This window comes from Periplaneta americana, chromosome 17, assembly GCF_040183065.1.
Source record: "Periplaneta americana isolate PAMFEO1 chromosome 17, P.americana_PAMFEO1_priV1, whole genome shotgun sequence".
Taxonomy (NCBI): Eukaryota; Metazoa; Arthropoda; class Insecta; order Blattodea; family Blattidae; genus Periplaneta; species Periplaneta americana.
In genome coordinates this window covers 9,777,049-9,801,042 of record NC_091133.1, presented here as the reverse complement: position 1 = coordinate 9,801,042, position 23,994 = coordinate 9,777,049, and the positions used below count along the sequence as shown (strand labels likewise).

The 23,994-nt window shown below is 37.5% G+C and overlaps 1 protein-coding gene across 5 annotated transcripts in view; it reads left to right on the top strand.

Moving 5' to 3' along the window:
- The window catches only part of LOC138693036 (gastrula zinc finger protein XlCGF26.1-like), a 101,199-nt gene extending 84,703 nt beyond the window's left edge, over window positions 1-16,496 (top strand). For 3 of the 5 annotated variants that reach the window (XM_069816559.1, XM_069816558.1, XM_069816560.1), the window contains 2 exons: window positions 7,623-7,705; window positions 14,052-16,496. In XM_069816559.1, the coding sequence (XP_069672660.1) occupies window positions 7,623-7,705; window positions 14,052-15,036 (1,068 nt within the window). In that variant the 3' untranslated portion in view covers window positions 15,037-16,496. Of the gene's footprint in view, window positions 1-7,622; window positions 7,706-10,207; window positions 10,489-14,051 lie in introns of those variants that run through there. The other 2 variants (XM_069816568.1, XM_069816570.1) reach the window with 2 other exon arrangements.
- Window positions 16,497-23,994: the final 7,498 nt, after the last annotated feature.

Genomic DNA, 23,994 nt, shown 5'->3' with positions numbered 1-23,994 from the left:
ATCAAAATAGTTCATTACAACATGTGTCCGGAAATGCTTTATTTCCGAGTTATGGCCTTCACAACATTGAAATTCACCGGAATGTTTTTCTTTCTGCAGGTCGTTGCCGTCAAAGGAGACATTAAGAGGGCACTCTGACAGTTCATTCCGAGGCGAAGGTTACATTCAGTGTTGTGTAGGCGTTAGACTGTGCAACATGTATTCAAATCAAGAGCTGGCTGAGATACACTTCATGTACTGTAAGGCGGACGGCATTGCTGCACTGGCTCGTCGTTTGTACCAGGAGAGGTACCCACAGTGACAATGTCCAGATCGGAAGACATTTGTACGTCTCCATTACCGTCTGTGCGAGTATGGAAAATTTAACTCTCCTGGTTTGGGAAGGGGACGACCAAGATCTACAACTCCAAAAGTACAGGAGGAGATTCTGGAGGCTGTGAACATGACTCCTTCTATCAGCACACGAAGGGTAGCGTTGCAAGTCAATGTTCCTCATACGACTGTCTGGAGACTGTTGAAAGAGTATCAATTGTATCCTTATCATTTGCAACGTGTACAGGCCCTGTCACCAGCAGATTACCCTGCACGAGTTAGGTTCTGTCAGTGGTTCTTGCAGCAGTGTGGTGTAAATCCGAACTTTCCTGCCTTAGTATTATTTACAGATGAAGCACAGTTCACACGAGATGGCATAACAAATTTCCACAATCAGCATGTATGGGCTTATGAAAACCCACGTGCAACTGTTCCATCTCATCACCAGGTGCGGTTCTCCCTCAACATGTGGGCCGGTATCATTGGTGATCGATTAGTTGGACCCCATGTACTTGTAAACAGACTTACGAGGCAGGCGTACACAAACTTCCGGAAAACACCATACCTCTTGTTTTAGAAGACACTCCACTGATCAATCATCAACACATTCACTACTTGCATGATGGCGCTCCTGCATACTTCAGTCGTATGGCTCGCCGGTACTTGGATCGAAGGTTTCCTGATCGATGGATAGGTAGAGGTGGCCCAATTGCTTGGCCTCTACGCTCACCTGATGTGAACCCTCTCGATTTCTACTTGTGGGGCCATTTAAAATCATTGGTTTATTCGTCTCCGGTGCCTGATTTGGAATCCCTTCGGAATCGAATTGTGGCATGTTCTGAGGACATACACAATACTCCTGGAGTTTGAGATCGTGTTCGCAGGTCAATGAGACATCGATGTGAGGTCTATATTCAAGCAGGAGGTGGACATTTTGAACATCTTCTGTAATGACAACGACCTGCGGAAAGAAAAACGTTCCGGTGAATTTCAATGTTGTGAAGGCCATAACTCGGAAATGAAGCATTTCCGGACACATGTTGTAATGAATTATTTTGATTGTCTACATGTGGGAAATACATACCTGAAATTATGCCCCGAATTTTTTAAACACCCTGTATATATATATATCTCTCTGAATAAACCCTGAAAGTGTCAGAAATATGTGTTATGTAATTGCTTGTGTATAATTAATTCTTTAAACGTTAGTCATTTTTTAGGTTATGAGTTGTGAATAGGATCACACAATGCCACGTGTATACAAACCTGATCCTAATGCCAAATGGTATTCGCCAGTAAGTCGAGACATTATTGATAAGGCTAAGGAAGCTGTCCATAAAAAATTATCCATTAGGTCAGCATCTAAGCAGTTTGCAATTCCCTATACAGTATTGCAAAGACATTTGAAGAATGCCAACGTGAAAAATCGTGGAGGACAAACTGCCTTATCTGAAGATGAAGAAGCATTGTTAGTGGAAAAATTAGTATTGTGTGCTGAATGGGACTATCCGATTGACAGTTTTGATTTGCGTCTTTTAGTGAAAGGTTTTCTAGATAGACGAGGAAAAGTAGTTAAGAAATTTAATAACAGTTTGCCTGAAAGGGATTTTGCAGAGCTATTCCTGAAGCGATGTATGGACCAACTGTCAGTAAGAATGTGTCAAAATATAAAACGTTCCAGAGCTGGAGTAACAACATCAGTTGTAAATGAATATTTTGATAATCTTGAAAATACATTAGCTGGAGTACCACCGGAGAACATCATTAATTTCGACGAAACAAATTTGCAAGATGATCCCGGAAAGAAAAAGGTAATGTCAAAGAGAGGTGTCAAATATCCTGAATGTGTGATGAACCACTCCAAATCTTCTACATCAGTTATGTTTGCTGCTTCAGGTAGCAGTGTGTTACTTCCATGCTTTGTAGTGTATCGGTCCAACCATTTATATGCATCATGGACTGAGGGTGCTCCTAGAGGAACCCGATTTAACCGCACAAAGAGTGGTTGGTTTGACAGCTGTTGTTTTGATGATTGGATTCGGACTATTGTTATACCATATTTAAAACCATTGGAAGGTAAGAAGTATATCATAGGCAATAATCTTTCATCCCACCTCTCTGTGGAATCCATAAAAGCTTGCCAAGATCACCAGATATCATATGTGTTTCTGCCAAGCAACAATACACATTTGACTCAACTGTTGGATGTGGCATTTTTCCACCCCTTAAAAGTAGCCTGGAATGGAAGACAGGTCCGGGTTTATATGGCTATAGGATATCGTTATTGTTTTTATGAGCATATATGTTGGCTAGATTGGAGAATGGAGTGATGTCATATTATGACGTCACATCATGGATGGCGGTGGTTAGGTTAGTACATATGTAAATTTTGTTGGTGGTTGGTATTGATGAGGTTTGAATGGCGTACTGGTAAAGGATGTGTTTGGATGGTGAGTAAATCATTCTTTTATTTGTTTAATTCATGAGTTGTTGTTAGTAAATCATTGTATTATTTGTTTCATTTGTGAGTAGTTGTGCGACTGGTTATTTGTTTGGGAATGGAGTGTGTTGCTGGGCCAAGTGGTGTGAAGCGAAGGATCGAACGTTGTATCTCTGATTCATGTTTGGAGGAAGAATGTAAATGTGGTGATTGTGTTGTGAGTGCATTTTTGAGAGATGTGAGTGTTTTGTATGTTCCAGAGAATAAGGATGTGTGAGTGTTTTTTTATTTTGGAGTGATTTTTATTTCGTTTTTGTTGTAATTATTTGTTGTTATTACCCTTATTGTTTTTGTAGAGGTTACTTTTTTTCGCGAAGGAGATCGTTTTATTTGTGTTTTGTAATGATGGGTATTCTTTTGTTAGGGTAGTAATTACGCATCAAGGATAGTGTTTATTTTATTTATTGAAGAAATAGGTTTTTATTTTTTTTGGTTTTGTATATTTGAGCCTGTTTGTGGATCTGTTCGTTGTTTCTTTTTATTTTATTTTATTTAATTTGGGGTTCAAAGTTGTAAGAGCACTATGGTAAGAACTGGTATTTTGTAATTGATTTGAAGGTCAGTTTATTTAAATTCGATGTTTTTATTATGTTATTGCGTTGTATTTGTATTATTTGTGTGAAAGCCGAGGTATGTGAGAAGGTTAGTGGGTTAGTTGTGATATTTGAGTGACATGAGATGAACATATGTTTTGAAATTGTTTCGCTGATATCCTATTTTGGATAAGTGCGGGTGGGTTATATTCCAGAATGGGATGTTGTGAAATTGATTTGGTGATATCGTATTTTGGATAAGAGCCGATGGGTTATATTCCAGAATGGGATGTTGTGATATTGTTCTGCTGATGTCCTATTTTGGATGAGAGCGGATGGGCTCTGTTCCAGAATGGGATATCGTGAATTGTTTTGGTGATATCATATTTTGGATAAGAGCGTATGGGTTATATTTCAGAATGGGTTATCGTGAATTGTTTTGGTGATATCGTATTTTGTATAAGAGCGGATGGGTTATATTCCAGAATGGGATATCGTGAATTGTTTTGGTGATATCGTATTTTGGATAAGAGTGGTTGGGTTATATTGCAGAATGGGATATCGTGAATTGTTTTGGTGATATCGTATTTTGGATAAGAGCGGATGGGTTATATTCCAGAATGGAATATCGTCAATTTGTTTTTTTAATTTTTTTAGATAGTTTTATTTATTGCTCGTTTTGATTTACGTCGGCCATGTTGTGACGTCACTGCCGCCATATTGTGACGTCATCTTTTGTCCAACTTGACGAAAATTAAGCGATATCCTATAGTAAAAGAATCCCGACAGGTCCTAGAAGAAAAGAAAGCTGTGTGCCAAAGGATGTTTTTCCAAGGCTATTAAAGAAACTTTTAGCCAAAATTGAATTGAATGGAAGTGTAAATATTAAGGCAGGATTTTTCAAAGCAGGAATAGTTTCACTAAACACAACAGGTGCTGAAGATGTTTCATCAAGAAAATTGATGTCAGCATGACAAAGAAAGCAATGAAAAAGAATTAGATGCCTCGTTCAGAGCTTTCCTGCTTTAAATGAGGTACGAGACTCCTGCAATGCCATGGAGGAGAAGGAAGAAAATTTGACGTCATACAAGGAATGAGTGTAGAGGTGTAAGGTAGTGATGACATTAATGATGACGATTCTGGTGTTTCAAGAAGGGAACCTGAAGTGGATGTTGATACTCCTGATTCGGGCGAAGATGAAATTGCTTCAGATTCTAATGAAGAATGTGCCATTGTCAACTGCAATGGACAAATGTGGTACAGATATATTTTCAGTTAGGCCTCATGTAGAGGAAATAAAAGAAGCCAATTGGTTGGTCGTAGGATTCTCCACTACTGCTGATAATCCAACTGCTGCAGGGTCGAGTAAATTGCGCCATTTCATTGGGAAGGCTGTGGACATAAGTGTGAAATCAGGCAATAAAGTGTTTGAAGGGACTTTCCTGAGACCTAAAGTTACCAGGGATCATAATGGATTTATTGATGTTTTTCTTAATATGGCGGATGTATGCTCATTTTCATATGAGCAAGCTGTGAGGAAACTGACTCCTCCTGAAATATTCAGAAGAGGACAATTAAAGTTGCAAGTCAGAAGCACCTCGCTTCAATAAGTAATAATTCTGAACTGTATATATAGGGCTATTTCTATTTGTTGCACGAGTTAGGACTACAAGTTAATGCTTCCGCATATATCATTCCAATTAAATAAAATATTTTATATTTAGTTCCAATAACTGTACAGTACCTAATCCTATATGCCATTCATAACTGTAATTGTAGTTCAGATATGTTCTATTATTAATAAAATCTTTTTTTTAAGTTAATTAGTGATCCTATTCATCCCATTAGGAGTATGAATCATATACAGGTATAAATAAAATGACTGATCCTGTTCACCCTGCAATGGAGGTGTATAGGATCACTGAATAAAACAAATTTTTTACTACTAATATATGTGCAAAGACAAAAAATGAATACAGATCATAAAACTACATCCCAAGACCCACAATAACTGCTATTATTCATCAATTTAAGAAAGCATGTTTCGGAACAGCAACTCCATTTATACGAGGGTGAATCAAATTTAAACCGAAATTTGTATCTGGAGGCTTTGGTAGCGAACTGCAAAGGTTGCGGTTTGGAGGGGAAGTTGGTGGGGGTGTGTGGACTGGGGATCTTGATGTGTCGCACTCCGCAGAGTGGCCGCTTGCTTCAGAACGCCATGAGCGAGCAAGAGGTACACCCGTCTGTTGCGCAACGCATTATTATTAACTTTTTTTGGCGAAAGAAGACACTAAACCTTCTGTAATTGTGAGAAGGCTCCATGCGCAGTTCGGGGAAGCAACCCTTTCGAAGATGCTGGTGTATGATAGGCACAAAAAATTTTTAGCGGGCCGGGATTCAGTGGAAAATGAGCCCCACCAAAGATGGCAACGAACGTGGAACAAGCATCACTGCAGACAACATTCGTGCTGTACGGGACCTTATTGAGGAGGATGGGCGCGTAACAATTTCTGACATAGCTTCACACGTTGGACTAAGCTTCGGAAGTGTTCAAGCCATCATCAGTGATGAACTCAAATTCTGAAAATTGTCTGCCAGGTGGGTTCCTCGGCTCCTCAGCCAGGAACAAACAAATTCGCGCCAGGAAGTGTCGCAGAGGCATCTGAGTCGCTACGAGGAGGAAGGAGATGATTTTCTGAATCGCATTGTGACCTCTGATGAAACTTGGGTTCATCATTACACCCCAGAGTCGAAACGTTCCAGCATGTTGAGGCGAAAGCGAGGTGCGGCTGGACCAGTTAAGGCCAAAACACGCCTTCTGCTGGAAAGGTCCTTGCTACTATTTTTTGGGACTCTGAAGGAGTTTTTCTAGTGGATTTCCGCCGGAAACCAATCCGAAATGTGATTGTGCTGCATGACAATGCAAGGCCACACACTGCTCCGTTGACATAAGAAAAACTGACGCAAATGCATTGGACACTTCTGGAACATCCTCCTTACAGTCCAGAATTGTCACCATGTGACTACCATTTGTTTGGGCCACTGAAAGAAGACCTGGGAGGAAGGTGGTTTGGTGACAATGCAGCGGTAGAGGAGTTCATGAGCAACTGGCTGACTACATGTCATCCCTCATTCTTCAAGGACGGCATCAAAAAGTTGCCTGCATTTCCAACACACTTTTGCCATCGTGTTGGCAACTCGGTAGTCACAGGGTGACAAATCTGGACTGTAAGGAGGATGTTCCAGAGGTCCAATGCATTTGCGTCAGTTTTTCTTGTATCAACCGAGCAGTGTGTGACCTTGCATTGTCATGCAGCACAATCACATTTCGGATCGGTTTCCGGCAGAAATCCACTAGCAAAACTCCTTCAGAGTCCCAAAAAATAGTCGCAAGGACCTTTCCAGCAGAAGGCGTGTTTTGGCCTTAACTGGTCCAGCCGCACCTCGCTTTCGCCACAACATGCTGGAACGTTTCGTCTCTGGGGTGTAATGATGAACCCAAGTTTCATCAGAGGTCACAATGCAATTCAGAAAATCATCTCCTTCCTCCTCATAGCGACTCAGATGCCTCTGCGACACTTCCTGGCGCGAATTTGTTTGTTCCTGGCTGAGGAGCCGAGGAACCCACCTGGCAGACAATTTTCGGAATTTGAGTTCATCACTGATGATGGCTTGAACACTTCCGAAGCTTATTCCAACGTGTGAAGCTATGTCAGAAATTGTTACGCGCCCATCTTCCTCAATAAGGTCCTGTGCAGCACGAATGTTGTCTGCAGTGATGCTTGTTCCACGTTCGTTGCCATCTTTGGTGGGGCTCATTTTCCACTGAATCCCGGCCCGCTAAAAATTTTTTGTGCCAATCATACACCTGCGTCTTCGAAAGGGTTGCTTCCCCGAACTGCGCATGGAGCCTTCTCACAATATCAGATGGTTTAGTGCCTTCTTTCGCCAAAAAGACTTAATAATAATGCGTTGCTCAACAGACGGGTGTACCTCTTGCTCGCTCATGGTGTTCTGAAGCAAGCGGCAGCTCTGCGGAGTGCGACACATCGAGATCACTCCACACACCCCACCAACTTCCCCTCCAAACCGCAACCTTTGCAGTTAGCTACCAGAGCCTCCAGATACAAATTCCGGTTTAAATTTGATCCACCCTCGTATTCAAAAGTGATTCTATTCACCCCATTTTACGCACATGCAGATATTTTCAAGGCTGAAACTTGATTACAAAATAGTCATCTAAATCCCTAATCATTATATACTCACTTTTGCAGAAAGATTCGTTCGATCTGGACACAGTTCAGCAGAAACAGAAAATGGAAGAATATATAGAGGAGGATGAAGTGTCCTCTGGGAGGTGAGTGTACTGTGTTGGTTTTATTTTTTCCACTCTTTTACGGCTTCATTTGAAGATGAAGAACATAAATTTTATAGTGTATGATATTGTTTCGTATCTACTATATTTATGTGGTTATTTATATTGACAGCTCATATTTTGGTACTGAATTTAAGTAACCTAAACTAAAATTATCATTACCATGACGAGTAACATAATTCAACTCCTGCTATAACTACTGCTTTATTATTCTGCTCTTAAAGTGTACGATCATATGTCATTGCTTTTGAATGGTAACATTTCTGCTGTAATCCCTGTGTGTCGTACTAGTTTGCTGTTTTTAGTCAAGACCTTAGAATGAGAAGGTTATCTCAACTGCATTTGGATGAGGAAAAAGTGCGGGTGAGCAGGGTATTGTGACATCATTGATAGACTTGGTTTTCCCGACAAGGATATGTGTGTGTATACCATTGAGTTCAAATGTTATCTTCCCTCAGCCTAAACTGATATCCTAATATCACTTAGATGTGTCTAGTAGCAATGATAGGCACATGTTGTGCGATAGCTGTCTGCAATAACAGCAGAGAAAAGGCTAAAATTGAAAGGAAGTAAATCAATTTCCACTATTTCCCGAAAGATAAAATTATATGCCACAAATGGGTTCGAAAGGTTCGCAGAGGTGGAAAGTGGAATCAACGGAGTTGTCACGTGTGCTTAGAATATTTTACAGATGAAGATACGATAGGGATTTACAAACAGAACTCTTCAATTTACCTCCAAAGAGGAAACTGAAACACAGGTGTAGATGATTGAATTCAATGCATTTTAATTTCAATATGATCATATGAATGAGCTATGTGTTGCTTATTAGGGTGTGAATTATTCTGTTTTGGTCTTCTGCTATGGGATATCCTACACCCAAAACCAACAGAACAGTCTTCCAGTGATTCTGAGATGAAATTTAAATGAATTTTTTTTAAATCACGGTTTATTTAACGACGCTCGCAATTGCAGAGGTTATATCAGCATCGCTGGTGTGCTGGAATTTTGTCCCACGAGAGTTCGTTTACATGCCAGTAAAATCTACTGACAACAGCCTGTCGCATTTAGGGACACTTAAATGCCATCGACCTGGGCTGGGATCGAACCGCAACCTCGAGCACAGAAGGCCAGCGTTATACCAACTGCGCTACAGAGGCCGACTTCTGAGATGATGGATTACAATATATGGCAAGATGGATTGCCGGTAAATTTTCAGGTCCCCATCCAGAATTGGAATGCTACACATACCTATCAAAAAGAATGCAGAATATTTGTTGTTTTCCAGAGTCGATTTTACATTAATTATGTTTTGGTGGTTTGACAGAACCTACAGACAATTTGACTTTCGATGCGAAGCTATTAAATAAATTATTCACCAAATTTCACGAAGAAGGTTTCTTAAGGAAAGGAAAAAAATATAAGTAAGATAATAAAAATTGCTGTACATAAATATTCGCACATTTCAATTGAAGTTCTACAAGTTTTTATTTTACAAAGAACACATATCACAATCAAATATTTAAAAATGAAAAACAAAGCCACCAGCATAGCTCAGGCAGAAGTGCGTTTGCCTGCTGATCCCGAGTTGCGCTTGGGAGTGGGTTCCATTCCCGCTTTGGCTGATTACCTCGTTATGTTTGTCCGAGGTTTCCCCCAACCGTAAGCCAAATGTTAGGTTATCTATGGCGAATCCTTGGCCTCATCTCGCCAAATAACTTCTCGCTATAATCAATTCCGTCGACGCTAAAGAACCTAGTAGGTGATACAGCATCGTTAAATAACAAGTAAAAAAGGAAGGCAAAGAAGGACAACTTGAAGAAACACAGGTTGGAAAAAGGAAAAGTGATGAAGAATGTAACAATCGCAAGAAAAAAAAGAGAGAAAAATAGTCACTTGGATGTTAATTGTTTTCGGGTTTTCTTCACAATGATATTTCAAAATCCATTAATGGTTACGACAGTATTATTAATTTTATTACAGTTGGCCCTAATTTGTAAATTACATGCGAATGGATAAGTTTCATTACTTTTTTTTTATATTGCAATTTGTTTTTTGTATTGTGTAGAACTGTAAAAGGTATTATTAATTGTGGTTAACAGTCAATAATTACGCGTGAAATGTAAATGGAAGTCCATGTCCATGTTATTCCTTAACTGTAACTTGTTGTTTTTCAAAATCCATTAATGGTTACGACAGTATTATTAATTTTATTACAGTTGGCCCTAATTGCAAATAATTCTGTGTTTTGTAAAGTAATTGAATATAATGAGTACAGCGCAATTCATTATGCTTCTGAATGAATTATAAATTGATTTGCGTTCTGTAGAATGGCATCATTAATTTGAGTTAGGCTTAAATACTTTGTCCATTATTGGTTATAGTCTATAGTGAATGAATCCAAATGCTTATCAAATAAAATATGTTTGATAATGATAAAATACATCACATCCTGTTAAACATATGTTTCATTTAAACTTCTAGTTAGTCGAATGGCAAACATTCTTGTGGGAGAGAATTAAATACATGTTCTACCAGGTGCGTCCAACAACTAGAGAAGACATGAAACAAACAATTAGAGAAGCCTGTGGGTCTCTCAGCTGGAGTGATGTGCAATCACGGATGTTAGGAGGTGGTCATAACATTGTTTAGCACAGGGTGGCGTACATTTTGAACACTTACTATGAAGAGTGTATTTACATAAACAACATACAGCATTTCTCAGAAGATACTATTTTTGTTGCTTTGTGAATAAACAATAAAAGTTAGAGAAAAAAAAGTTTCAGTAAAAGTTTTTTCTTTTTAAAAGTAATTTCCATTGGTACCTTCAAAGACCCATGTTCTCATTTGAAATTTCGAAGTTGACCACAGGTAATATACAGAGGTGTGAAAATTATTAGAATAATCTTAATTTTAAAGGTTTTTTAATAGTTCCTTCACAAATATTAATTGAATTGATGAATATTGGTATATATTACTATACCGATGTAGGATATATTTACTACTAGCAATGCCGGAAAGCATTGTTGTACATTGGTATTTTTCTTATTTTACAATTGTTATGGGAATTCAGAAATTATTATATTATGTTGGCGGAATTGGAAACATAAAAAATTATATGCACAAAACAGATGTATACGTTCATTTGAACCTTCACAACAATGTAAACGCAAAGAACAATTTGTTTAAAGCATTTCTTAATTAATTTTTGATGTTTCCAATTCCGCCAACATAATATAATAATTTCTGAATTCCCATAACAATTGTAAAATAAGAAAAATACCAATGTATAACAATGCTTTCTGGCATTGTTAGTAGTAAATATATCCTACATCAGTATAGTAATATTATATACCAGTATTCATCAATTCAATGAATATTTGTGAAGGAACTATTAAAAAACCTTTAAAATTAAGATTATTCTAAAAATTTTCACACCTCTGTATGTTTTCCATAAGTTCTGTCTCTCGTACAGAGGCGCCTTCTGTATATAGAAATGACAACTACAATAAATGTATATATGTCATTTATTCATTATAGACTACACAGAGTATACAATACACAAATTACTCAAAATGTTCACCTTTGCATTGACGCAACACTTCAAATGCTCCAACCACTCGTCTATTGTGGCAGACACGATATCTAGGGGTATTGAGGCTGCTGCCTTCACCAAAGTCTGCCTTTAGGGACTTGATATTGGGGGAGATTTAGAGCAGGCCTTCTCTTCTAAAATATCGCACAAGCAATAGATCAGTGGATTTAGGTTGGGGCCAGTCACTAACAGCGATAATGTCAGGAGCATTGCTCTACAACCAACATTGTGTAGACTTTACTTTGTGGGCGGGTGCGGAGTCCTGCTGGAATATCCAGTGCTGTCTGGAAACAAGGTTGTGTTCAGGAGCTTCATAACCTTTTCAGAATGTCTGTTTGGTAGTTTGTGGCACGTGTTTTCACCCCCTGTTAGCATAGTATAGATTGGGTTATTTTACGACGCAGTATCAACATCTAGGTTACTTAGCGTCTGAATGATATGAAGGTGATAATGCCGGTGAAACGAGTCCGGGGTCCAGCACCGAAAGTTACCCTGCATTTGCTCGTATTGGGTTGAGGGAAAACCCCGGAAAAAACCTCAACCAGGTAACTTGCCCCGACTGGGATTCGAACCCGAGCCACCTAGTTTCGCGGCCAGACGCGCTGACCGTTATTCCACAGGTGTGGACTCCTGTTAGCAGAAATGCAGTGGTGTGACGCCCTCATATGCCATCCCCCCACCGAACTATCACGAACTCTGGAAGATGACGTGAGACATTTTGCACCAGCTTCATGAGAGGTGTGAGCGTACATTCGATTATTTTGACGGTTTAGTTTTCCTTCCACAGCGAAAATTTTCCCATCTATGAAGAGACTTTGACCATGATTGTCATTCGTGTGCTTCTGCAGTAGTATCTTGGCTCCTGTGGCTCTTAGTTGCCTTAAACCTGCTGTCAGTCGCTGTCCTGTGTTTTTTCGGTATGCCGAAAGTACAAGGTCTTGTTTTATTATGCGTGACATTGCTTGTGGAGGAAAGTTCATTGCCCATGCCATTATTTTTTGCTTGCGGTTCGGATTTCTCCGAATTCTCTCGTCGACGGCTTTGACGGCTGCTGGTGTCTTGAACTAAGTGGCATCTGGCCGTCAACTGCATGCACGCTTGAGCTGGAGGTGTAATGCCACTCTGGGCGTGCCAAGCCACAGGTGTGCCAACCTAGTATGTTCTGGCGGCAACTCAAACTTAGAGACATAACTTATGGCTGGACTAGATATATAAAAAACCAATTTATCTTAAAAATATTAATTAAAAAATTACAATTAAACTAAGTCAAATATTAGGTAATCATTTACAGTAAAGTGCTCAAAAAATAATAAAAGAGAAAAAAAAATAAATTTCATTATGTTGATCATAAACTGGAACGAACCTAGCCAACAAAGCCAGGATCTGGAGGTCTAAATGGGCTATTCCATCTCAAATCGACTGAAATATAGAGAAAATTGACCTTGCAATTTTTAAATACAATGAAACTTTTTCTGTCCGTAGACAACTGTGATACAATGCTTTGTGCAAAGTTTGAGGCATCAGAACTTCATAGTGTTTAAATTAAACATATTTAAATTTATCATACTTTAAAAAAAATTAGCAACTTTAAATTGTTGTGGCTCCGAAACCCTTCACTCAATGATCAAAGTCATGGTTTATTTTGATGCTGACAAGTTAAAGTTTATATTGACATGTAAACAGTTCTTATTTTTATGGAAATAGAGAAATTTAGATTTTTATTCATTAAGACGCCTTTGCCCACAAAAAAATATTAAAAAAATTTATGGTTAGATTCCACGTTGAAAGTACAAATAAACACATATTTTTTACTGGTGCAACGTTGATAAGAAAGTATTGAAAATATCAAATAAAGGAAATAAATAGTAAGCGCGTGAGCTAACCAGCTGACTGTGACGCGGGAGCTAGCCGAGGGAAGCAAGGCCAGGAGACATAAATACTTGACGTATCGTCTAGTAGCGCATAGCTGGGCTACCTTTGTCACAGGTTTTCATAAACACAGGAGTAAAATGACGCCCAACGCTCGCTTATCTTCATCTCTCGGTACTGCGTCTTTCAAGTCCAGGAGTGTGAAAATAATTTATTTAATACCCTCGAAACTTATTGCCGTAACTCTAAGCAAACAATGCCGAATGCCTCTTAATAATGCAAGATTTTTTGTCAGTATTTTTTTTATATTTCTACAAATGGGTAAAAAGCCTAAAAATAAGTAAAATCAGATTATCTCTCTCTTTCTCTGTATACAATAAAACTAAGTATTACTTCTTATCATAACCTACCAAATGTCAGCTTCAAAATGAGCTCTCGTTCAATATTCTGCAGTAAATGGTTCCAGAGTTCTGAGCGCTGAAATAGGCTTGTTTTTCTAAAATACGCTAAATTTGTCGCTCAACAATACGAAACCCGTTTCACTTCCGATAGTATATTTTTGCAAATGCAATCTCCTCAGCATCTTGTATAAATAGGGAAAAAATTAGGGTATAAAAATGCGATGTTTTTTACTGATCGATATCATATGGAATAGCCCAAATGGAAAATATTCCAAATCTCGATCGAATGTTTCGATATTGTATGTTAGTGGCACTAGCTGCAGGTTATATGTCGTGGATATGAATCGTTTTAGGTGCTTTTTTTTCAAGATTATTCTGAATTTTACACACATTATGCCTAATATATTTTCATCTGATCACATTGTGTATCATGAAGACTGAGAAATTTCTATTTTCATAACAGCATTGTGGATAATGTTGAGAAGAGTGCGTCCCAAGAGGGCCCTGGCGTTGATCGTGAAGAAGACAAGTTCACACAGTGTTGTAGCAATAGATTTGATGTCTCAAATATTAGTGACATAAGCCCTAGTTCTGTCAGGTGTAATATATGCAACGAGATATTTGTAACACCGCAATCGCTCAAACATCATTTCCATATACATACTAAGAAGTCATTGCGATGTGATGTCTGTGGGAAGTGCTTTCTTAAATCGAGTTATCTAAAGAGACATGGAAGACTACACACAGCCGAGAGGGCATTCAAGTGCGATGTGTGTGGAAAGTGTTTCATTACAAAGAGACTTTTAGGTAATCATACACGGATACACACAGGGAAAAGGCCGTTCAAATGTGATGAGTGTGGCAAATGTTTCTTAGAATCGTGGCAATTACGCTCTCACTCTCGCATACACACAGGAGAGAAGCCATTCAAGTGCGATTTGTGTGGAAAGTGTTTCACAGCAAGGGGAAATTTAATCAAGCATGCAAGGGTACATACAGGGGAAAAGCCATTCAAGTGCCATGTGTGTGGGAAGTGTTTCACGAGATTGGTGCAATTACGCACACATGTACGCATACATACAGGCGAGAGGCCATTTAATTGCGATGTGTGTGAGAAGTGTTTCAAAAGTTTGGAGCAGTTACGCGCACATGCACGCATACACACAAATGAGAAACCATTCAAGTGCGATGTCTGCGGAAAATGTTTCTTGGCAAAGCCATATTTAAAGCATCATGCACGGATACACACAAGGGAAAGGCCATTCAAATGTGATGTGTGTGGCAAATGTTTCTTAGAATCGGGACAATTACGCACACATGCTCGCATACACACAGGCGAAAGGCCATTCATGTGCGATATCTGTGGGAAGTGTTTCTCGTCAAAAGGAGATTTAAGCAAGCATGCACGGATACATATAGGTGAAAGGCCATTCAAGTGCGATGTGTGAAGAGTTTCTCAAGATCATGGCAGTTACGCACACATACACACAGGCGAGTGGCCATTCAAGTGCGATGTATGTGGGAAGGGTTTCTTGCTATTGGGACTTTTAAGGAAACATGTAAGCATACATGCGTAAGGGTATTTGAATTAAGTGTTTCTGGAGAATGTTAGTCGGTATTTAAACCAATGTGTACGAATTTATATAGTCGAAAGTTCATTCTTATGCGATGTCTACAGAAATTGTTTCTCACAACTGGCTTATCTGAAGACTCCCTCCCGCGTACACAGGCGACTCAATTTAAATGCAATTATTTGGATATAGCCTATCTAGTGTACGACAGAATGATCTCCCCAACTTCATAATAAATAAAAGACATTGATCTCTTCTAAAGTTTTATTTTACTATTTTACAGAAGAATGCTTGCTATTTTGACTCCACTTTGTTTTAAAGAAAATATCGTCCATATTCTTGTCCTCACAAAAAAGAAACTGTGCGTCCTTCTTCCAAATTGTGCAACAGCACACCAAACACTCACTAGCTGTGGAGAGGTGGCCGATGCATTTCTCGAGAATTTTCTGGGGCCCAGTACCGAAGGTTTTGTGCTGACGCTCCCCGACAAATGAGAATGAGTTTAATCACCATTGAGGGCTGCTGGACAATTTTTTTCAGTATGGTTTCGCAAGCATCTTGGCGATTGGACCAGTCATATTGCCAAAGTTCCTGAACTACCGTAAATTTGTAGGGACGGAACTTGAGGTTTAGGTGTGAAATTCGTCTGACTCTCCGATCAGATATTCCCAATGCCAGAGCATGTTTAGTGGCTGAACATCGTGTCGTGGAGAAGTGGTAACAGCGTGTCTCCCTCCTGCGATATTTACTGGACGACTTCTATTTGAAAGTTGAACCTTTCGTCTGAAATTTATCAGCCATAACGGTATGTTTTTTTTTTTTATCAGGAATTCCTTTGTGTCGACCTACTCTAAAATTGGTACGAGAATGTCGCTGCTTTGCAATCACAGAATAGTCATTTGTTATTAATATGGTTCAACAACATAATGTACGACGTTCAGCTGTCTTCGCTATGATGGAAGTGAACTTGCATGGCTTGTGCTGCTCAAAGATATATACCACTGAAGCGGAACTATCAAGGAACACGTTCGGGGGCAAATTCATTCCGATGGACCCTCTATAAAGCTTCCTACAGTTAAAACGTTGAAAGTGTTACAAAGAAGTGTTACCTTTTAAAAAAGATAATGTATCTTTATGACAGACGTGGTGTCATCTTCAGTGCTGTTCCAGCTGGTCTTGATTTTCGTCGCTTGCTATCGTGAATGGTGGAGGTGGGATGTGCTAGTCTTATAGTGGAGGATGGTTGTTTGTTTTGTTGTGAATTATGAGGTCGAATATTGTATGTGTATTCATTGTAATTGTGTATTAAATATATGCTGTGGGTATATTATTGTGTCCTTGTATGTTTCTTATTGTTTCAGTATGTTTAAATCTGCACATTTGGTGTGATGTGTAGCAGTTCCCTATTTGTTTCTGGGTCATTTGCTGAATTTGTATAACAAATGATGTCCATCAATTCTTACCCTTCCCATTATTGCATTTATAACGATAGAGTTATAAATTCCTAACAGTGAGTAGTTTCAGTACTAATGTAGTAAACGTCACAAGAATAATTTCCTTCATGTGAAATATTTCACGAGAATAAAATAAAATTCTGATACTGACAGCTAAAACGCAGTGTCCATACTAGGTAAGTTTTTAAAATGGAGCATGATTATGTCCTGATAAAGGTTTGTTTAATATTGTAATTCAGAAAAAAAATTAAAGATACATTTGGTATTACCAAACCTTCTTCATTTATGTCTGAGTTTATATTTCCTTAAATATGATTACATAATTACTCTAGTCCAGTAGGTCAGTCAGGTCTGTTACATTATTCATTTCCTATGGAAACACAGTTGAAAAAGAAATCCCACAGATATCAGCACAAGCCAAGATGATGGACAAAGACCCATTTTGATGTACTGCTATGTTCACTCTTTTTGATTTGGCGAGTTTGTGTGTCAAACTCTTGCTTTGTGTTTTAGTCTAAGCGTGCATTTTTACTCTGTCAGATCTGTTTGTGTTGTGTTTTCCACAAATAACAACATATAAAGTCAAGATCAAGAGGACATAATAGTGCACGTGTCCAGTAGTTGCTATTTTGAAGATTTTTAAGCAAAAACATTTTAGCAAATCTAATCTTTCAGGTAAAGCTTCCTGTAAAGCAGATTTGAATAATTTCAAGGGAAAAATTGTTCCGGGGCCAGGTATCGATCCCGGGACCTCTGGTTGAACGTACCAGCGCTCTACCAACTGAGCTACCCGGGAACTCCACCCGACACAGTCTCAACTTTTCCCTTTATATCCACACAACTCGCGAGGGCTGACGAAACGCCAGAGACCCACATCGAGTGCACACAATCTCTGTGTGACTAGGAATTGTGGTTCATTGCCACTCTCACATAAGCCCACCATCAGTCCCTATCCTGTGCAAGATTAATCCAGTCTCTATCATCATATCCCACCTTCCTCAAATCCATTTTAATATTATCCTCCCTTCTACGTCTCGGCCTCCCCAAAGGTCTTTCTCCCACCGGCTCCCAACTAACACTCTATATACATTTCTGGATTCGCCCATACGTGCTATATGCCCTGCCCATCTCAAACGTCTAATTATATCAGGTTAAGAATACAATGCGTGCAGTTCTGTGTTCTGTCACTTTCTCCGTTCTCCTGTAACTTCATCCCTCTTAGCCCCAAATATTTTCCTAAGAACCTTATTCTCAGACAACCTTAATCTTTGTTCCGCTTTCAAAGTGAGAGCCCAAGTTTCACAACCATGCAGAACAACCAGTAATAAGACTGTTTTATAAATTCTAACTTTCAGATTTTTTGACAGCAGACTAGATGACAAAAGCTTCTCAACCGAATAATATCAACCATTTCTCATATATGTTCTGCGTTTAATTTCCTCCCGAGTGTCATTTATATTTGTTACTGTTGCTCCAAGATATTTGAACTTCTCCACCTCTTCAAAGGATAAATCTCCAATTTTTATATTTACATTTCGTACAATATTGTGGTCACGAGACATAATCATATACATTGTCCTTTCGGAGTTTACTTCCAAACCTATCACTTTACTTCAAGTAAAATTTCCGAGTTTTCCCTGATCGTTTGTGGATTTTCTCGTAACATATTCACGTCATCCGCATAGACAAGCAGCTGATGTAACCTGTTCAATTCCAAACCCTCTCTGTTATCCTGAACTTAGCTAATGGCATATTCTAGAGCGAAGTTAAAAGTAAAGGAGATAGTGCATCTCCTTGCCTTAGCCTGCAGTGAATTGGAAAAGCACCAGACAGAAGCTGACCTATATGACTCTGTTGTAAGTTTCATTGAGACACATTTTAATTAATCAAACTATATCATCTAAACATACCAAATAAAATAAGGTGTCAAGTTTTTCTAGCTGATGTAACAATCCAGTAGCCTCCACAGCTCCTTTCTTTTTATCACTGCCAGATAAATTTTTAGGCCCAACATACCACAGCTAATTCGGCTCTGGGGGGGGGGGGGAATTCGTGGCCATTGCCCCTATGAGAAGAATACAGCTAACTGCCTGCAAGTGCGTAAAATGTGTTTGGAGCACTCAAATAACTTTGCAATGTGTATGTGAATGAATTGAGCCATTTCTTTTTTTAATACTAGCCGTACCCGCACACTTCACTGCACTTGTTACAAATAAAATTTATTATAATATTCAATATCATTGACTTAAATCTGTTATAGTTCCAAATACAGCTTTGTTATTGTTAGTTAATAAATAATTTATTATCAATTATAAAGCGTTTGCTCCTGAATTATTTTCTAAATTGTATTTATAACTATGAATGTAACTGTTATTACCATGCAATAGGATAGGTTATGAAGCTGTTCGATTAATTCTACTTTTAAGCTCGATATTATGTTGGACCTAACAGCATCTGAAATAGAATATATTTGTAAGAACTGAAGGTTGTTACTCTCAGCTGGAAGGAGTTTTGTCACCAAACGATACTATTTGAAATAAAGTGTTGTACTGCCCTATATTATTTAAAAGGTGTGTTGATAACGGATGTACTACTATAAGTACTTACCTAAGTTTTTAATTGGTTGTGAGGGCTCTTGAATCTCAGGAAGAAAAACTTTTCCAGCAGCGCAACGTATTCAAGACTAATTTACAAAAATGTTAAACGAATTATTCTTGCAACAAAAGCAAATGCTCCCTAGACCAAATAGTCGTATTTTAATTATGTAATCATCATCATCATCATCATCCTTCACGAATTAGGCCTCTGTAGACCTGTTTCGGCCCCATCTAGCAGTCTTCTTAACGGTCTTCCTGGTCGACGATGTCCTCTAGGTTTATATTGCATTATAATTTTTGGGATTCTTGAATTTTCCATTCTTCTTACATGATCTAGCCAATTGAATTTGTATCTGGTGATTTTTTCTTCTACTGACTCTACTTCTAATTGTTCTAAAATTTCTTCATTCCTTTTTCGGTCTAAAAGAGTATATCCTGCTGTTCTCCTGAAAAATTTCATTTCCGTTGCTTTGATTCTGTTCATGTCTTTTTTCTTTAATGTCCAAATCTCGCTTCCGTATAGAAGGGTGGGTAATGCTAGTGTATTATATATTTTTATTCTTGTAGATTTTTGTACTAATTTAGCTTTTAATGTATTGTTTATTATTCCTAGAATTTGTGTAAATTTGGTAATTTTCTTGTTCACATCTTTTTCATTTTGATAAGATATTTCACAACCCAGATAATTGAAATTTTGCACTTGTTCGAGGCATTGGTTATTGTGTATTATCTTACTTCTCACTGGGTCTTGTCCTAAAAATGCCATTACTTTTGATTTTTGTGCTGAAATTTCCATCCCAAAATCTTTTAATATTTCATTTAATGTATACAATCCTCTTTGTAAATTATCCTCTGAATTGGAAATTATGACTTGATCATCCAATTTCGTTTAACCGTTGACTTGCTCTGGGTTGTCATCAAATTATCTATCCTTATACTGCTTGTTTGAGGCTTGAAAGTAATGTAGTTTTCCCTAAGATAGGTTACTAGCCTTATCGTTAGGTAGTCCAGTAGTGGGGCTGCCACTTTTAGCCTCTGGACAGGCTTGTAATGCAGCATTTCCTCTGCATTTGATGAAACAGTTATACCGCTGTGACTCCGTCGCCATTTCCTCGTTGGTAGAAACAGGGTGGACCACGGGAAGGTGAGGATGGCATTTGGATAGGAGAGGCTGTATGTTTCGCGTCACTATCCCTTCTTCACCCCATTATGTAATTACTTCATAATTTCATCTGGTATGATGTTATGACTGAGGCACCTATGTTGTTATTTGTTTTTATTGTAACATTCAGCCGTAACTGACCGAATATATAAGATCTCGCGCTCAGAGGGATGGAGTTTGGGGTTTGAGATGGCCTACAAACCACAAGTCATGACAAAGATGGGTGTTTGTTAATTAATCAATATGGAGTATTGTGCACTACATAGAACACTTGCCTATTAAGTAGGCTATACATTACCGTAGCTCACCCAAATACTTAATTAAGCAATGAAAATATGTACTGGTACTGTTATGTTAATGAATAATTAATACTTAATATGTGCCGCGTGTGTATTTGTAAAATTATTCCATCCCTGACTTTCATTCTTTCATAAAAAAACGCAACGCGAATCAAACATCAAATTTCAGTACGGTATCTCAAAATAGCATTAACTTTAACTGCAGTACATATAGCTATTATTAGTTTCGACAATTTATTAAGTTTTCTGTGAGTAAGGTTCTGTTTAGTGCTATCTTATCTGCATTTGTGCCCAGTCCTCGAATGAGCTTCTGTAATGACAGAAAGCCTACGTCCATCTAAAGGAACTATACTTTCCAATGATGAAAGAATTATTTAAATCTATTAAATAGTTTCCTGAGATTGCCTCATACAAACACACAAATACTCTGTCTTTATAATACTGATATGGATATTTATTAATAATGGTTCACTTAAAGTATATAAACTTAATAAATTACAATTAACATATAGGTACACGAATATCAATTATACGCAATCTCTTTATAATATAATAATATTTAGTATATTATAAACACATATCATATCATCCATGAATTAATTCGATTGTTGCCCAAGGACTTCAAGGCCGCCTTAAATAAATGTAGATTCATTTGTTTCATCTTTATTAATCGTATTTTAATCTGACCTGGCCATTATATAAAAAGCATTGTTATTTTAAAACGGATATATCTCGCCATATGGTAATGCCCAATACCTGCACGGAAATATTATTATGTACAGTACAGTACATCATAGTAATATTAGACCTAGTCCTATCAAAATTTAGCATAGTATAAAACTTATCGCAAATCGTTTTTTAAGAAACATTTGTTATGTAATATTTTAAATATAAATCAATAATAAGTAAGATATTTCGATTTATTTAATTAAGGCCCCCTTATAACCCCCCTTTTAAATAAAGTATTTTGAATGATATATAGCTTAAAATCTAAGTTACAACAAACTTAATGTATATTCCAATTTTCATATAAATTGGTTAAGCCATTATCGCGTGAAAAGGTAACAAACATCCAGACATACAAACAAAAATGTCAAAAAATCGATTTTCGGTTTCAGGATGATTAATTATACATGTTGGCACCAATTATTTTTGGAAAATAGAAATTTACCAGAAACATTTCGGCTACAGATTTATTATTAGTATAGATTACTTAATTAGGTAAGTTGTTTTCTTTTAGATTTTCTCTTCATGATATTCTTCTGATATAAGATTAGATGTCCATTTAATTATTTGTGAGCCATTCTCATTTTTGTAGCATTAGGAGATTGATGTGTTGATAGCCTAATGTTGTTCCAGATTTTAATATAAAGTTGATATCCTGTCTACAGCTCACACGTGAATCGTGAATTCTTTTTTTGTACTTCTATTTTACCCTCTGCAGTTGTAACTCTTTTTTCCAAGCACAGAAGCCTCAATTCCTTGTTCAATTTAGCATTTTAAATATTGCTTTTGTGAAGGCACGGCTTTAGTCATTCATTTTTAGTCACAGTAAAGACTGATCAAGTGAAAAAAAGAAGACTGTTTTTGTGAAGTTTGAAAAGTAAGTGCCTTTGTTAGTTTTCTCAAGATGTTAGTTTTTCATTTTAGAAATACTGAGTCAAAACTCACAAGAAATTGTGATTGTAATTTAACTTAATGTTGTGATGGGTGATTTGTAAAACAATGCCGAAGTGTAATTCTTATGTGAAATAAAACGTTTTGCCATTCGTTCGTATCGTTCTCTATCCCTTTCAGTTTACACCACCTAATTGTTTCATAGAAAAGTGAAAAACATTTTATATGTCAGCATGATATAGGCCTATTTATTTTTTTTATAAAGCTAGATATAAAAATTGCATGCAAAATGTCGTACAATTACTTATCAAACATACAGTGTGTTAATTAAGTATGAAATTTTGCTAATAACTCGTTACATATACATTTAATGAAAAAATACCAAAAAGCAAAAGTTGTTGGAGATATCTAACTAAAAGTTATGGTTGTGATCTCACAAAAGTATTGATTCATGTACAGAGTGTGGAAAAAAAAATAACACTATTTAATGGCACTCTATATTAAATTTTACATATTTGAAATCTCCATTCAATTTTACGTACAAATAGAAGTTTGACTCAGCATAAATGATGAATACTCTCTTGTAAATATTATGGTTCTTTCAAATGCATTGATAATGTAACACAAAATAAATGTATGTATTCATATGGAGTAGGCTATGAAACAAACAAAACAATAACATAACTGTTTCAGAGAATGTTTAAAATTATAACATTTGTTCAAAATGAGAATCATTCACGGCCAAACAATGCCCCAGTCTATCACGAAAGCAGTCCATTTACTCTCACAGTTTGAGGAGTGATCAGTTCCATCTCATTACTAATCCTTAATTTCAGGTCTTCAATACTGTTCGGTCTATCATGATACACCCTGGACTTTAAATAATCCTACAGGAAGAAATTCAATGGGTTGAGGTCAGGTGATCTACCTGGCCATTCAATGTGTCCTCTTTTTGCAATCCATGTACCAGGGAACATTTGGTTGAGAAAATTCATTAGGTACTCTTCTACCATAATGTGGAGGTGCGCCATCTTGTTGAAACCAGATGTTCCCTTGACACACACGAGGAAACAACTGTCTGAAAGCTGAGATAACACGTACCGGGCAGATTAACATAACTTACTACTTTTCACCCACAAGAGATCTGACATATTCAAAACTGACATACAAAATTATAATACATCGTTAATACACATATTTTTTTTCATCTATACACTGTTTTTACATGCTTCACATTTTGCCTACTCATTAAATTTGGCATACTTATCGTTTGCATTCTATTAATTTGGTATAGTATTCATTTGACATACTTTGTATAATGTACTGACATTTAAAAAATTGAACATAACAAATTATAAGGTAAAATTATGACCATATGTTCTTAAGTAATCCAAAATTCGTTCCTCATCCTTATGTTGTTGATATCTAATATCTTTGAGCTATATGTTGTAGTGTTCTCTTGACTCTTGCGTAAATGGCCTTTTGCCCATCTCGTATACTCGTCCCATCATCGAGCTCCAGTAACATCTGGTGCACATCTTCCTGTTCCTTTTTCAAAACTGCTATAAGTGTATAACAGAGATGGATGTTTCTTTCCCACCATCAATTGAATTCGATTAGGCCAGTCTTCTATTAGATTGTTCGTGTGGGGCAATGTTGCAAGCAAGAAATTGATTCCACAGACGTAAAGGATAGTGGGGAGATAC